Source organism: Mesocricetus auratus, unplaced genomic scaffold, assembly GCF_017639785.1.
Source record: "Mesocricetus auratus isolate SY011 unplaced genomic scaffold, BCM_Maur_2.0 Super-Scaffold_100018, whole genome shotgun sequence".
Classification (NCBI taxonomy): domain Eukaryota; kingdom Metazoa; phylum Chordata; class Mammalia; order Rodentia; family Cricetidae; genus Mesocricetus; species Mesocricetus auratus.
This window is the reverse complement of record NW_024429199.1, coordinates 21,969,867-21,987,380: the sequence shown is the minus strand read 5'-3', so window position 1 is coordinate 21,987,380 and position 17,514 is coordinate 21,969,867. Positions and strand designations below refer to the sequence as shown.

Sequence of the window (17,514 nt, the reverse complement as noted above, 5' to 3'; positions counted from 1 at the left end):
TTAGGGCAGGTATCATTTTAAAATTCATACTGTCATCACTAAAAGTGGTGGGTGGAAAGAATGAAGAAATATTTGTAACAAGCAAAAGACACTTTAAAAAGTTAAATGGTACAAGTACTCAGAATTGGTTGGGACAGAATGAAATACCGTTACTGTGCATTAGAAGAAGGTGGGCTACATAAGGAAGGCTGGATGAACGTCCCTTACAGCCTGGGAATTTGGTGACCAGCCTGCCAAAGAACAGGAAAGCAGAAACCTTCTGGAGCCAGTTGAAATAGGGCTGGTGAAACAGCGCCCCCTACTGACTACTGAGCTGAGGCACGCTACTAGTTTTATAATGAAATCTCACAGGATCTTCGGTGAAATCTACATCTCCTCATTTTTCTTAATCCAGTGGGGAAGGGAATGAAGCACCGTATCCCCATTTAAGGCTGGTCTAACACGTTTACACGGGAGACCGGGGACCAAAATCCACTCCACACAGAAGGGCCTGTATTCCTCTCTGTGTGAACGTTTGGACCTCAGCAAACCTCAGAGAAGACAACCCTCGCTCAGGCTCTGAAAGCACGGAGATCTTCCGTAAGACAGCATTGAAGTGTTTCAGGATACAAATCACGGACTTCATCTGAGCCTGCTGTTCCAAATGATCTTTGGGAAGTAAATGATGACTTCCTGAAGATCTGTAGTGAGGATTTCAATAAACTTCAGCACATAACGGTTCTTTCAGGATATAGGCAGGTCCAACACAGGCTTTTTCCAGAACTGACGTGACACAAGTTACTTTGGCTGAAGAACCTGAAATGTTTATAAATATCGATCTTCTTGCTTTCATGCTACTTTAAAAGCATATAAACCGGGTTGTCTTCAAGTTCAGTTCTCTGTCCCAGAGTCTCACTGGAAACAGTGCATTTGAGTCAAACAGTCCAGGCTCCTGTGAAATGCATGCCCCTTCCAGAAGGTGGGAGGTGGCCTATCTGGTTAAGATGTTCCTTCCTGGTGTGCACTTTCCTCCTGGGAACCAACTGGAGTTGGTCCCATCACATACCCCGGACAGCATTCACGTGAGCACAGAGCTATCCGTGTGTGCACCTCTGCTCCCTCTCCACGCATGCTTTCTTTACAGAAGACTCGAGCATCACAGACCACCTACACTTTGCCTTCCTATAGTGAAGCTTCCAGAGCCGGGCCGCTACCCATGATTATAGGCAGCTATCATGATAACCCTGCCATGGACGGGAGTGGCCGTGTGACCCTCCCTAAAGAAACTGCTTTCCTTATGTTCATAAAATAAAATTAAACTGAAATTTTCAGTCAACATTTCAAGACCTCATTATGATCATGGGTAAAGCATACAAGTATAGAAAGGAAAATTCTCTACGAATTTTCCACTAAACCACTACAATAAAACAACAAAACAAAGAAGAAAAAAAAAAACACAGTGTTTTAGAACAACTAACCTGAAATATTTCTTGTAGAAAATGATGTTAAGAAATAAAAAATAAAGATACTGAATGACATCAACGGTACTCACCAATCACAATCGAAGCCTCACAGTGGTAATAACCATTGCTTTGTTTTTTCTTCAGCATGGAGCAGAGATCTATCTGGTACAGTATTTCTTCCCCAAATCTGTGGTTGATAAATTGTTCATACAACTCGGGTGCTATTTTCTTCACTCCCTTGAAATGACAAAACAAAATCGTGTCAATCCATCATTTCACTGGGGCAGCAGAAGTTCATATTTCTATCGGTCTCTCAGAACCTGAGATTACATTTTGGAGTCAGATTGCCTCCTGGCACCTGGGAAGAGATGCCACGACATTGCTGTGGAGTTGCTTTTAAATGCTCCGCACCTGGGATGGGCTGTGTTTAAAGGCGTCAATTAAGAGTGCTAAATTGGGCCCGGGCGGTGGTGGCACACGCCTTTAATCCCAGCACTCGGGAGGCAGAGGCAGGCGGATCTCTGTGAGTTCGAGGCCGGGCTGGACCGATAGCTTCCAAAACTAAATTGATGTGGCAGCACTTGGACCCTCACGCACCTTTATGCTTCAGAGCTACAAAAGCATGTGAAACTACCAAGGCATGGAGGACAGAGGGATCGTTTGCAGCTGGACAGAAGCGTGGGCCAATGACTTCAAAATGATGCGCATCTGAGAAGGCTACAGGGAGGATGGACAAAGGTCTAGTAACTCCTATTATTTAAACCCTTACATAAAAATCACTGGACGGCACAGCTCATTTGCGCTGGGACAGTGGGACCAGTGTCTCTTCTGTATCTCCATTTGGTCTCCTTACTGTCAACACGGCAGAGGCAGCCGGATGCTGAAAACTGTCGTTTCCCAGCAGGAAATGACACCCCCACACACAACACCATGAATGAAGTGTTCTGACACCTCAGGCCAAGTCCCACCCAGACATGGTCTATGAGTTTCACTTTTTTTTTTTTTACCAATTTTTACTTTTTAACTAATAAAAATTTCCCTGTTTGCTAATAAAAATTTACAGAAATTCTAAATAAGGACAGGAAACCATGTGATTTTGCTCTGTTTCATTTTTCTTATGCAAATGAAAATGACTTTTTACTTTTCTCCTGGATGTGATTTTAACCTCAGTACTTCTTGAAAACTGGTTCCATTATTTCTGCAAGTACGCCAAAGAGACAACTTTCTGAACAGGACACCTGTAGTACCAGCACTAAAAACAACGATTAATACATGCAACCACATGAAACTGAAGAACTTCTGTATGACAACATTTGGACAAAGCAGCAGGCTATAGAATGGGAAAAGATTGTTACCAACTCCACATATGGTAGAGGACTGTGTGTGTGTGTGTGTGTGTGTGTGTGTGTGTGTGTGTGTGTGCGTGCGCGTACATATATATTATATAATTCAATACTATATATATAACTCAAAAAACTAGATGTAAGAAAACACATAACCCAATAAAACCTGGGAAACAGCTCTAAACAGAGAATTTTGGGTTTTTTAATTTTTTGTTTTTTCTGAGACAGGGTTTCTCCGTGGAGCCCCAGCTGTCCTGGAACTCACTTTGTAGACCAGGATGGCCTCAAACTCACAGAGATCCACCTGCCTCTGCCTTCCACCACTGCCAGACTAAACAGAGAATTCTCAACAGAGGAATCTCAAATGGCTGAGAAACACTTAAAGAAATGTTCAGCATTAGTAGGCATCGGGGAATAAAATCAAAACTACTTTGAGATTTTATCTTACACCAGTCAGCCCATAAAGCAAATGACAGCTCATGCTGGTGAGTGTGCAGTAAGGGGAACACTCATCCATTGCTGGTGGGAGTGCAAACCTATACACACTATGGAAATCAGTGTGGTGGTTCCTCAGGAAGCTGGATATAGATCTGTCTCAAGATCCAGTAATACCACTCTTGGACATATATCTAAAGGCCATTTCACCTACTACAAAGACACTTAATCAAGCACATTTATTGTTGCTCTATTCATAATAGTCAGAATTGGAAACAGTCTAGATGTCCATCAATAGATAAAAAAATGTGGTTCATTTATACAATGGAGTATTACTTAGATGTTTAAAAAATAAAGTCATGAAATTCATAGGTAAATGGATGAAACTAGGAAAACCATCATGAGAGAAGTAACCCAGATCAGAGGTCCATGTCTGTGTTATGTATTTGCTTATATGTGGATTTTAGCTGGTAAGTCTTCAATATGCAAGTTACAATCCATGTAACCACAGAGGTTGGGTTTAGAGTAAGGGACTGGGGTCAGGAAGAGAACCTCCCTAAGAAGGAGAAATAGACTACACAGTTACAGATGGATGAGGGTGGGGGCAACTGGAATGGAAGGATCAAATGGGGTGAGAGGAGAGAACTTGAGGGAGGCAATGGACAGATAAAACTAAAAGCCATTTGGGGGGAGTCATATGGAAACCTAATGCAGTAGAAGCTCTTTAAAATATATACATGCATGGAGGCTATCAAAATGAAATTGCCTAATAATAGAGGAGATAGCACCCCAACTGGACATCTCTCATCACCAAATAGTTTCCAGTACCAGAAACTGGCTACATCTAATTGACTTGGTGGTCAAAGGAGCTCCATTGGGAGCCCCCAAACAACCCAGGGTACTTCCAGAGGTATTGACTGCTCTCCAAAAACTGACAGTGAGGCACTACTGCTGAAGATAACACCTATGGGACTCACAGAACACGGAGAAGTCAAGCTGGTGCTTACCTAGAGCCTTCAACCCTACTCGCTAGTATTCATGGTCCTGGAAGGTATTCTGGGGGCTGCCAGAGGAGAAAGGTAAAGACCAAGCCAGCTACAAACCCTTCAGTCTACTGGGATGACTGCCTGCACGGTGTGCTAGTGTAAGAGTGATGCACAGCTTGTGGGAGTAGCCAACCAATGTGTGATCACATTTAAGGCCCACCCCATGAAGCAGACCCTATCCCCAACACTGCCTGGAGAGCCAAGGACATGAGACCAGACAGGCCAAGGACCTAGGGGGGAAACCAAATACTACATTTCTGCTAAGGGAATGCAGCCATAAAGTAAATCCTAACAACATTCTGCTAAACTTATAGATCAGTGCCTTCCTCATCATCAGTGAAACTTCCTCCTGCAGTAGATGGGAACACATGTAGAGACCCACAGCCAGATAATATGCAAAGCGGAACAGATCTTGGGACACTCAGTCCTAACTGGGAGGCCGCCAACAACTTCCCTTCCCTCAGGGCTCAAGGAAGCCTGCAGAACAGGGAGTGGAAAGATGGTAAGAGCCAGTGGGGATATCGAACACCAAGAAAACAAGGCCTTCTAAACACAACGGGACCAAAGCGCTTATGAATTCACAGAGACTGTGGCAGCAGGAGTCTGCACCAAATGAGACCCCAACCCTGGAAGAAGTGGACACAAGTCCCCAGAAGCTATAGACAATTGATAACCGCTCATAAATGAAAAGCTAGTTTTCCACAGCAGAGTCTCACTGGATATATAAATCACTCTTAGGGGTAGGCCCCATGCCCAGCAGTAGATGACCAACACGAGAGGAACTCAGTGACATCTTTGGAGGTTCTTTGTTTCAAAATGTTTTGTCAGGGAATTTTTTTAACCTTATAGGTCCTTTGCATATGCATTATGGCTTCTGGTTTTGTTTTTATGGATTCCTGTGTGTATGAACAAGTGAGTTGCTGCACCATGTGTGTTTCTTGTGCTTTACCTTTAGCTCTTTCTCTTGTTTGGTTGGTTCTATTCTGGTTTGCTTTATCTTTTTATTATTATTATTATTATTTAGATACCTATTTGTTTTCTAAAACGATACAAAAAGGGTATGGTTTCAGATGGAAGAGGTTATGGGGAGGATCTCTGATGGGAGAGGTCATTCTGTGTATATGTTGTCTTATTGGTTGAAAAATAAAACACTGTTGGCCAATAGGGAAGCAAGATAGGTGGGACTAGGAGTCGAGGAGGATTCTAGGAAATGTAGTCAAGGGTGCAGAGTCACTAAGTGATCCCGGGAGGAGAGGGCACAAGTCTGGCATTCTCAGTAAGAAAAGACCTTATAAAATATGCATTTATATATATATACATATATATATTAGTAATTATGGGTTAATAATTAAGTCAGAGCTAGCCATTAAGAAACCATAGAAAACGGCCAACAGCTTCATAATTAATATAGTGCCTTGTGTGTTATTTGGGGGCAGAGACAGCGGCGGGCCCAGGCAGCTGGTGGGAAAGAATACAGGTTACAGATTTCAAAGGAGCTAAGGGAGGTGAAACCATAATCAGAATATATTATATGCAAAAAAAATCTAGTTTTCATTAAAAGAAAAATAGATGGAAAAAAACACAGGAATATAAAAGATCCCAGAATACTGCATCTGATTTTCATTTCAAAGAGACAACTGGGAGTAGAAATTGTATGAGTTTCACAATGTAGTAGGCCTATGGTTCAGATTTAGACAGTATTCCTTAGTTTGGGGTAGAATGCTCTTTTATAGGTATTAGGTCCATTTGGTTTATGATGTGATTTAGTTCCAGACTTTACCTGTTTAGATTTTTTTCCAGTTGACCTATGTAGAGGTTAGAGTGGGGTAGTAAAGTTACTATCACTTTGCTGAGGTTATGTGTGGTTTTAGAGCTAACAGTGGTTTTGCTTGTTTGTTTTCAAATGAAATTAGGTGTCCCTATTTTTTAAAAAGTTCTGAGTAAATGAAAATTATTTTATTTATCTTCTAAATGTTTTTCTTTCCGTGTGTATGCATTCGTGTGTGTGTGTGTGTGTGTGCGTGCGTGTGTGTGCGCGTGCGTGCGTGTGTGCGTGCGTGTGTGTGTGTGTGTGTGTGTGTGTGTGTGTGTGTGTGTGTGTGTTTACGAAGATGGAAGGGGAGGGGCAATGGTTCCTATGGACGACAGCTAACCATGACAGCTTAGCATAGGGTCTTCAATCCCAGGATCACACTGGCAGCACCAAACATAAAATATCATTTTATTATTTTGCTTACATTTATTTATTTATTTGGAGGGGGCGTGCCACAATGTACATCTGGAGGTCAGAAGACAACTCTGAGGGAGTTGGTCTCCCTCCCCCATGTGGAGACTAGGAAATGAACTCAGGTTTTTTGTTTTGTTTTGTTTTGTTTTTACGAGACAGGGTTTCTCTGTATTGTTTTGGAGGCTGTCGGGCCAACCCAGCCTCGAACTCACAGAGATCCGCCTGCCTCTGCCTCCTGAATGCTGGGATTAAAGGCATGTGCCACCACCGCCCGGCTTGAACTTAGGTTTTTAAAAACACTATTAGCCGCTGAATCATCTCACTGACCCAAAAGAAATAAGGGAAATACAAAAGTGTCTGTAAACTAACTTCCTTGGCTAATTAATTTTAGCAAATGACAAGCACCAATTATTTTGCAAAAATAATTCACAGCTGACTACTGATGTGCATTCTGGGTACTGGGTTTTATTAACTCCATAACTCATAACCTATACAGAAAGTATAGTTCAAAAAGGTATGACGCCATTGGAGAGTTTGAAGCTCTATCTCTATCAAAATAAAAATTTTAATAAAGAATCTAGAAAGAGATGAGAATATGCTTAATCTTATATATATTAGAACATTAGCATAATCTTGTTCTCCAGAGAATGTATTGGGTAACCTCTCTTTTCTAATAAACTCAGAATTCATCTCACCATCTAGCTGTAGCATATGATGCTTTTCTATTATGATAAATGGACTAGCCTGTGTTATATAAGAAGACCCTATCTAAATAACTAAATAAATGAGAAAAGAAAAGCCATCATTCTGAGGAAATCAGCAACTATATCAAAATGAGACATTACTTGAAGTAAGGCTAAAAAGGGTCCTATTGTTGTAAGCAACCCACAGCATTGCCAAAATTGCCTGAGAGGTACCACCATTCAAGGGTACGGCGTCGAGTTAAAGTGACTGGTGTGATGGCATTATATCCAGGCTCAGGACCTCCAATTTACTCAGCTTCCACTTGTCACAGGCCAACCCCACCTTCTCCACAGTGCCCTATTGTTTAAAGTCAGAAGAAGATATTAACGTGTTAGGAAAGTACAAAGCAAAGCCTCAAATTGTTAAATCCAGGAAAGCACAGCCTATAAGAAAAATCTGAATTGAGATTGCTGCAAATGTAGAGAAACTACGAGAGGTATCTCTAACAATGCCATGCTAAGAATGCTATACACTTGGTGTTTTAGGTGTGCTGGGTGATAGGCTAATACTTCACATGAGGTTAGTTCCCCTGGAAATTAACAGGGACAGTGGACATTTTAAGGACTTAAATGCAATTATGCTCAGGACAAGTACCACATTGGAATCAGGTGGTGTGGCACATGACTTTAATACCAGCACTCAGGAGGCAGAGACAAGAGGATCTCTGTGAGTTCAAGCCCAGCCTGGTCTACAGAGTGAGTTCCAGGACAGGCTCCAGAGCTAAGAGAAACCCTGTCTCAAAAAAACAAACAAGCAAACAAAAACAAAACCCAACAAACAAAAATACCACATTGATTATACACTATAACACTAAAAGGGAAAAAATGGAGGTTAAATACAGATGTTATGGAGCAGATATGATCAATATTATACTTTGAAGCAAATACCTAGTGGAAATCAATATCATACAGAAAGTATTCAAGGCTGTCTTAATTATTAGAGATGACTCAAGAATTGTTTCCCTTTGGCCTCCTTTCAGCCCCAGTCAGAGATGATCAGTGACAGTCACATGATCAGTGGTGGTCACATGATCAGTGATGGTCACAGCCATTTGTGCCCTTCGGTGTAGTGTGCCCTGAAGCTGTGAGTCATTTCATGAACTCTAACTTGGCACCCAAACAGCCAACTCCTCGGAGATGCCGGGAGAGCCTGGCAAGTATATTTAGAATTATCTGATGGCTGAATCTGATGATAAATAATGGAGATTATTTACTCTGGAAGCACTCACAACATCATTTCCATCAACTCAATGATATGCATAATTTAAAATGTGCCACAGGGGGCTCAGACTAGATCACTGAGCATCTAGAGCTATCTTTAACGCAGTTAGGGGTGTGGAATGTGAAATCTCACATTAGCTCACAATCTGGGACAAAGCTACTGTATTCAGAACAATGAAGCAGCAATTTTATTATGAAGGTTAAGAGGTTTTTTTCCCTAACAGATGATAACTTCCTAATGTTATTTGTTATAATAGTCACAATTTACATAAACTGTCTGCAAGTAAAACAAAGGAGGGGTTTGTCCTACTGACAGTAAGCTTAACCTTGAGGACCACTGCCTTGTTTTCCAACAGTTTATTCCTGAACACAATTACTTTTTGTGACAAACACATGTGACAAGGAAATTAAAGAAATACATGTGACAACTAAAGCAATTCCTGTGACAATGACCTAAAGCCGAAGTTAAAAATGTAAATTAAGAGCCAAACCAAACTAATCTAACCTTTTGGGCATCAGCCGGTTAAAAAAGCAGCCATAGATAGCATCTGGGGCTGGAGAGATGGTACAGCGGTTGGGACACTGCTCTTCCAGAGGACCTGAGTTCAATTCCCAGCACACAGTGGCTCACAACTGTCTGTAACTCCAGTTCCAGGGGACCTGACACCCTCACACAGACATATATGCAGGCAAAGCACCAATGCACATAAAATAAAAAAAGCATCTGTACCTCTCAGTAATGGATGAAGACTTGATTGTTAAAAATACTTTATTTTTAGTGACCACTGTTCCCAATAAAAATTAACATATTGGTGGTATTCAAAACTATAAACACATTGATATTGGTATAGAAATATGAAGGAAAGCTCAGTTTAAAATCCCCATCATCTCACCCCTCTACAGCTACAATTCCTGATGTTCACACACTCCACAGCAAGGAAGAAACACTTAATGGTCCCTGCTGCCTCCTCAGCTTCTCTCAGTGAAAACAACTGAGCAGGCTCAGATTCACCCTGGTTTATGACCGCCAAGGGAAGGCGTGCGTCTTCATTGCCCCAGTTACTGACTCAGGAACAGCCAACAACAACACCCTGGGCAAGAACGGCCTTGCTGTCTTCTCTTCCTGTTGCTCTGGGCCAGGCAATGTGGCCATTCCTCTGCTGAACATACCCATTTCTGCTTGGCCAAGGCCCAGACATCCTGCCTACTAGTGCCTGTCAATAAGTTTACAGATGGAAACTTAAGGAGGGATGAAAATAAACAAAATGAAGTTGCTTTACTATTTTAGATCAATCTGCAAACAATGGCGGCTCCTATTGCCTAGCAGTAGTAGAACCCAAAAAGTAGCTTTTGACATGGGCAGGGGAGAGCAACCCCCACACCCCTCCCCCACCTCTGCCCATCAACACCTGAGGCAGATGGGAGAACTTTCCCCATTACTCATCAGTCACGTAACAGCACTCCCCCACCCCTGCCTCAGGTGGGAGACCTGGCCCTACGGTCCTAAGAGCAGGAGACCTGTCCCCATTATTCATCTGTCATGTGGTGGCATGAGTTGGGGGGAGAGATCCCCCTCCCCATCCTCCAACCCTTCACTCCACCCATCCTTAGATGGGAAAGTTGACCCTAAGGTCATAATAGCGGGAGAGCTGTCCCTGTCCCTCATGAGTTGCAACACGTGGGAGAGTGGCCCCTACACCTTGACTGGGCGACACAGTAGAGCTGGCCCTGAAGGTGTAGGTGTGAGTGAGCCAACCCCGAGGATGTGAAAGGGGGAGACCGGCCCTGCCCCATGCTCATGGCTGCAAGCGGTGACCTAGCCAGGGCAATGCTGGACAGCTCACTGTGATGGTGAAAACGGGGGAGCTGGTGCGCTGGCCAGCCCTGTAACTACCTAGGCCTAGAACCGGGGGCAAGTGTTGGCCTACCCCAACGTCCACCCCATCTGTGATCTGCTGGAGCACAGGTCGGAGAGCAGTCCTGTGGACCAGGGCTACAGGATCTCCCCAATGCAGGCCAACAATAGGATGTCCAGGAAGAGTCCCAGTGAGGGCCCAATGTTGGCAGTGTAGCAGAGACCAGGGGCCTCAAACCAAGCCAATGATTCTTCCAGATGAGCACCTGCATGTAAAGATGCATGGACAAAGGGCTTTACTGTGTGAGTCCCTGTGTCACACTGCAGTTTCCATGAGGAGACTGTCCCTTTCTTCTCTTTTTTTCCTCTTTTTTTATCTTAGACTTTTTTTTATGGGGGGAGTTATAGGGGCAGAGACAAGAGGATGAGAGATGGGAACAGAATGATGTCTATGCTATTTACTCAAGATATTAAGATACGAGGAATGTTAATTCTTGAGAAACAATTATATGCAATCAAGCCAATGTCAAAATTAGTCTGGGAACCTCTAGCATTCTAAAATGGCTGCCTTTAATACACCGCATTGATATTAGCAGATCGAGTGATAACTATAAACATGCGGTAAGTGATTTTCATTCACTCTGAGTAGAAAGAGATGGTGAAGGGATTCTAGGGACTGGAGAGATGGACCAGCAGCTAAGAGCACTTGCTCCTCCTTCCAGATTGGTTCCAGCACCCATGCTGATGGCCCACAGCTTCTTGTAACTACTATTCCAAGGGATTTGGCCACCTCTTCTGGCTGCTATGGGTAGCCACACACATGTGCATTCATTCACATGGACACGTGTGTACACACACACATGTGCGCGCATGCGCACACACACACAGATAAAAATAAAAATACATATTTTTAAAAGAACTCAGATGTTGCTTAAATATAAAAGAGGCATGCAAATGATCCAGTTCATTAAAAGAACCCCTTTCTTGTTGCAAATATCCAAATACGTAAGGTGCCAGCAGAGACTAAATGAAGTTCAGAACAATGGTTTCTTAAATACTTAATAGTTCTCAATTCCTTATTTTATTTTAAGCTATAGTATTTACAGAGTTCAGTATGGCGTTTTCAGATATGCCTTCTCCATCATGCCTCTATTTATTGACTTGCTTTCAGCACTCCTGCTTGTTTGACCTCTACTCCTTAAGGAAGGAAGCACAGACCCTTTTCACCTATATTATAAACAATATTGTACATTCAGGAACTAACAGCAGAAACAGCTACTAGAGGTGCAGGGTTTTACCCACTCTTGACACCTCCCTTTAGCTGTCCTAACACCCTGAGAGGAGCCCAGGGCTCCTTGGCAGCATCAAGTGGCAAGGAAAACAGTACTGAGGGAGAATTAAACAAATTCTAATGGGACGAGCCACTGCAAAATCCCCAGGAGAAAAGCACCGTGGTTCCTAGTCCCAGCATTTCTTTCCAGGAGCTGTTGGCAGGTGCTTGGCTGTAGCTCACAAACATTTACACTGATTGAGGTTCTTTTCTATGGACCTGGCCGTGTTACTCACAGGGTTAACAGGTCACTGGGGCACATATTCTCACCACTGCAGGCACCATATAACCTGGAAGGGAACACTGAGGTACCCGCATCTACTACACTCTGCTATCATGCGTGCGCACGCTTCATCCACTCAGCCAACCTCAATTTCCCCGTCAGGAAAGCTACTGTAAAATGCACTTAGTAGGAAAAGAAAAACTTAAGTAGGAGGAATTAGTATCACAGGTGTTAGAGTTGAAGAAATTACATAGACTATACCATATACCCAGTATATGATATCATGTGAGCATATGATGTTAGAGTTGAAAGAATTACATAGAGTATCCCATTTACCCAGTATATGACATCATGTGAGCATATGGGCATGACCTATGTCCACCTTACCCTCACTTTGTACATGTGAGGCACCTGCCGGAAAGCTTGTGTGTGGTGAAGGTCTCAAGGGCTTCCCCACCCATTCCTATTCTTTCCAGGTGACCTCTTCCCAGGCCTGACTTAATTTGGTTTACCGTTTCCTGACTGTCAGAGCAAGTTAAGAACCCAGCGGTGCAAGGTGTATGTAACTCAAGGGGATGGAAGGGTTTTAAACAGGGAAGACTGGAGGCTAAAAGAGTGAGGCACTAGGGGGAGTCAGCAGAACAGTCTCTTGGACGGGAGCTGGAGCCTCGACCTGTGACTGCTGTCGAGAGGAAAGCTCTAGATGAAGCCGAGCAACCAATCGTCACAATGGAGCTCCGCTGGGAGGACAGAGGACAATTATTAGTTTATGCCCTGGCTGTCAGCCCCAGGACAGTGTAAGAATAATGTCATGCTTACGTGTTCAAGATGATGCCACAGACCTTACCAACAGTTAAAAATGTTGTCATAATGTTGGTTTCAAGCACAAAACTAGGACTCCTGTAGCTAAGACTGGTTCTCTAGTGCCAGGGTTACAGCTGTGCCCGGCCAGGCTCTCTTACGTGGGTGCTGGACAGCTGTGCCCGGCCAGGCTCTCTTACGTGGGTGCTGGACAGCTGTGCCCAGCCAGGCTCTCTTACATGGGTGCTGGACAGCTGTGCCCAGCCAGGCTCTCTTACGTGGGTGCTGGACAGCTGTGCCTGGCCAGGCTCTCTTACGTGGGTGCTGGACAGCTGTGCCCGGCCAGGCTCTCTTACGTGGGTGCTGGACCATCTCAGACCCTCATCCTCACACGACAAGCACATTGCTCACTGAGCTATCTCCCCAGGACCCATTCTGTTTTTAAAGCATCTCCTTTCAAAAGAATAAGACTCCAGTGAATCATGACAATAAATTGGCTCATATATTTAGGAGTGGGGATATAATTCCAATGTAAACTAATTATACTTCAGTGTTTCAACCTTCATTTCTGCTCATAGCGAGAGGGGGCTCTCAAGAAAACCACAGTGTTTCTTTCCTTCTGTGGATAATTATAATTAACAGCATCTGGCTGCCTGATGAGCCTGCCCAGTCACTCCAGTGATAAAACTGACTGCCAGGGAAATCGCTTCAGCTGCTTTGCTTGCTTCTGCTAGTTTTCTGGCCATAAGTTCTCCTTTGTCTCCACCTACCATTCACCCACTGGAGGCATGCCAGTTCCCAACAAGATTGTTAACATTCCATTTTGTCTTTTATCCTGGACTAGGAAAATGAAATTAACTACCACATGATGCACATTCCAAAATCCCTGGGAATGGATTTTTATGAGAAAAAAAGTTTCCTGTCACACATGGTAAAATTTGAGACAGAACATTTATATTTAATAAAGCTAAAGCAAACATGGGCAATACTAATTAGCTTGAATAATTTGTTATTGTACCTTTTAACACAAGTTCTGAAACTCGATTTTAATAATTAGGTTTAAACTAGAATTTTGTCTGTGTTTAAATACTCATGAGCAAAAATGTTCAGAAACACCGTCTTTTTCATTTCAGTTAACCCTAACCTACGGTCACTCTTTCCACCCAGGGTGGACAGGTGACCTGCCTTAAATTTTCAAGGTGAGTGACAGCACTCCTGGGGTGCTTGGGTTTGGAGCAGTCCTCCATTCTGTAGCACACAAGACACAAGATAGTGCACCCCCGAGCTGCAGCACTAGCAGTATGCAGAGAATCCCGAGCTGCAATAGGCTGGCAACATACAGCTGGGGAGATGACTCTAGAGGGACACCAGGGAAGGCGCGGAAGCTCCGGGCACAGGAAGTTCAAAGCACAGTCAGACCTTTGACCGAAAGCATCCTGGGCCTGAGATCGCTGCTGGTGAGCATGCGCTGGGGATGCCAGTGCAAACAATGTGAAAGAAAGCTGGGCTAGCTGACCACCCCGTAAGAAAGCTGGGCTAGCCGATCACCCCGTAAGAAAGCTGGGCTAGCCGATCACCCCGTAAGAAAGCTGGGCTAGCCGATCACCCCGTAAGAAAGCTGGGCTAGCCGATCACCCCGTAGGAAAGCTGGGCTAGCTGATCACCCCGTAGGAAAGCTGGGCTAGCTGATCACCCCGTAAGAAAGCTGGGCTAGCCGATCACCCCGTAAGAAAGCTGGGCTAGCCGATCACCCCGTAAGAAAGCTGGGCTAGCTGATCACCCCGTAGGAAAGCTGGGCTAGCCGATCACCCCGTAAGAAAGCTGGGCTAGCCGATCACCCCGTAAGAAAGCTGGGCTAGCTGATCACCCCGTAAGAAAGCTGGGCTAGCCGATCACCCCGTAAGAAAGCTGGGCTAGCCGATCACCCCGTAAGAAAGCTGGGCTAGCCGATCACCCCGTAAGAAAGCTGGGCTAGCCGATCACCCCGTAGGAAAGCTGGGCTAGCTGATCACCCCGTAGGAAAGCTGGGCTAGCTGATCACCCCGTAAGAAAGCTGGGCTAGCCGATCACCCCGTAAGAAAGCTGGGCTAGCCGATCACCCCGTAAGAAAGCTGGGCTAGCCGATCACCCCGTAGGAAAGCTGGGCTAGCTGATCACCCCGTAAGAAAGCTGGGCTAGCCGATCACCCCGTAAGAAAGCTGGGCTAGCCGATCACCCCGTAAGAAAGCTGGGCTAGCCGATCACCCCGTAAGAAAGCTGGGCTAGCCGATCACCCCGTAGGAAAGCTGGGCTAGCTGATCACCCCGTAAGAAAGCTGGGCTAGCCGATCACCCCGTAAGAAAGCTGGGCTAGCCGATCACCCCGTAAGAAAGCTGGGCTAGCCGATCACCCCGTAAGAAAGCTGGGCCAGCTGATCACCCCCCACTTACGTACCCTGCTCGCCGCTTTCGCCTTCACCTTCTCTAGCAGGACAAGGCCAGCGAGTTTCTCTGGCATTTATCAATTAAGGGCACAGGCAGGGCTCTCTTCTCTTCTATGGTGTCTGAGTTCAGAAATTTCCAGTAAAGCTCAGCATCTAAAACTAACCACTAGCAAAGGCTTGCTGAGTCATGGCAAAATCGGGAAAAATTACGATTGACATCGATTTCTTCCCTGACGCTGTCCATGTCCTCGGCAGTGGTGAATCCTCTTGTGGTATTAAGTCTCCTCCCTTCATGATTCCATAGAAACTGGTCTGGACTCTAGAATTCATGGCAACTAATCTCTCCTAAAATTCAGATTTGCACTAACTTCCATGCCCAGTTTAATTATTTCTGCTCTTCAATGCTCCTCACCCTCCCACCCCACCGCCACCCCCATTGGGTTAGGCTCTCCTGGGACTCAGTGGCCGGCCAGTCAGTCAAGTCTAACTGGTAAGTTCCTAACCAATGCGAGCCTCTGTCTCAAAGGAGGTAGATGACATTTTTAAGGATAACACTAAGCTTGCACTCTGGCTCCATATGCATGTACACAAATGTGCACGCCCCCCCACGTACACGCACAAACATACTCGCACACAAGCTATAGCAGTTTGAGTGAGAATGTCCCCGATAGTCTCGTGTATTTAAATGCTTGGTCCTGAGTTGGTGTAACTATTTGGGAAAGAGTAGGAGGTGTGGCCTTGCTGGAAGAGGAATGTAACTGGTGGGAGGGGGTTGTTGGGGTTTCAAAAGCTGGCACCATTCCCGGTTGTCCCTTCTCTCTGCCTTGAATCAAGACATAAGCTCTCAGCCACTACCTCAGCACCATGCTTCATCATGCTTGCAATGCCTGCTATCTCCCCTCTGTGACTGCCATGGGCCCTAACTCTTTGGAACTGTACACAAAATTAAACCATAAAAGAAAAGTAAACATCCTAAGTGGCCTTGGTTTATGGAAAGTAACTAAAATACATGCACACATATACACATACACATGCATACTTCTTAAATTCTTAAGCTATATTCTACCAAACACTGGAGCTATAAAATGATCCATGAAAATAGGACTTGCTGGTCAGACACATTTGAGGAATGATTTTGAAAATGACTATACGATTGCTCAAAACAGTCCCATCAAGGCAAGGAATCCAGCTCTGTGAGCTCACAGAAGACCAGAAGATTTGCTTGGAACAATAGAACATCAACAGGAACGATGTTTGCACTTAGAAGTTTTAAGGATGAGCATGTGGTTTGGCTCTTTTCTTTCTGCAGATGACAACAAAGTCCCAGCTGAAGGGAGCTAGCTCAGCTAAGGCACTACATAAAGACAATGGGGGGCACAGTCACCTTAACCCGTGACTTGTGCCCTAAGCCAGAGAAAGGGGGATGGGGACTCACAAGGAGGGTACAGATTTCAGGCCTCTGCTTTCAGACAGACTGGGGGACTAAAGAGGACTCCGTGGTTTTTAGCCAAACTCCTGGCAGGTGCCTGCTTCCGTACCAGTTAATAAGCCAAACCTGAGTTGGTAACTGTCACACTAGCAAATTAGAAAAATCCCAAATCCACGGACTTAGAAGTGCAGAAAAGAATCTGTGTTTAAAAACAATGGATTCAGGCAATAGGAGATGGCATTTGTTTCTTAAGGAATCCAGATGTGCACTGAGGCCCTATGTGATTAAAACCGGTCTTCTTCTGCCACCAAGTGTCAACAAACACTTCTAACCCTGCAGGTTTTTCAGTTTAAATCACAGAACAGGAGATCATACTATGAGAAAAAATAGTCTAACAGGATTCATTATGAAAAGCATGGAGGTATGCAAGCTACAGACCATGCATGTCAAACAACAGTGGGGAAAGCATGAACATCTTGCATTTACTATTTCACAGACAGCAATTTACTCAGATTTTTATCAGGCCATATTTGATTTTTTTTTTAAAATTACATAGCTCATTTTAATATTGTCAATCTACTCAGTACAATATCAAGAAACTAAGACTATGCAAAACTCACTTGTACACTTGTTAGCAAAGTCTGTAATTTCCAAGAAAAGCCTTCAGCTTCCCAGAGCTGTCCTTCGCCTCAGTCAGCTCTGTTGGTGCAGGGGGATCTCCACACTAGGAGATTCAAGGAAGAGTTTCTGTGTTTTCAAACTTCCAAACCTAACACACAGAACTTCCAGCTACCCACCGGGTTTTGTCCACTTTTAGTATGTGATGTCCTTCCAGCAGACAGGACCCCAGTGCCTTAGGCACTTCTACACGCCACGGTGACCACCACTGAGAATTCTTACCATAGCTCTTGAGGAGCACTGCTGGAGGATTGCTGGAGCACTCATGACCAGCACCAGGCTCTGCCCATGATGTTAATGAGATATTTATCTTCCCAAG

At 44.4% G+C, this 17,514-nt stretch overlaps 1 protein-coding gene across 7 annotated transcripts in view; it reads right to left on the bottom strand.

Moving 5' to 3' along the window:
• The window catches only part of Akap7 (A-kinase anchoring protein 7), a 112,744-nt gene that overhangs the window by 43,010 nt on the left and 52,220 nt on the right, over positions 1 to 17,514 (bottom strand). For 6 of the 7 annotated variants that reach the window (XR_005881803.1, XM_040758168.1, XM_021224168.2 and 3 more), the window contains exon 7: positions 1,532 to 1,679. Coding sequence is in view for 6 of the 7 variants with exons in the window: in XM_040758168.1 (XP_040614102.1) it covers positions 1,532 to 1,679 (148 nt within the window). In the remaining variant the exon portion in view is untranslated. Of the gene's footprint in view, positions 1 to 31; positions 796 to 1,531; positions 1,680 to 17,514 lie in introns of those variants that run through there. The other variant, XM_021224174.2, reaches the window with a different exon arrangement.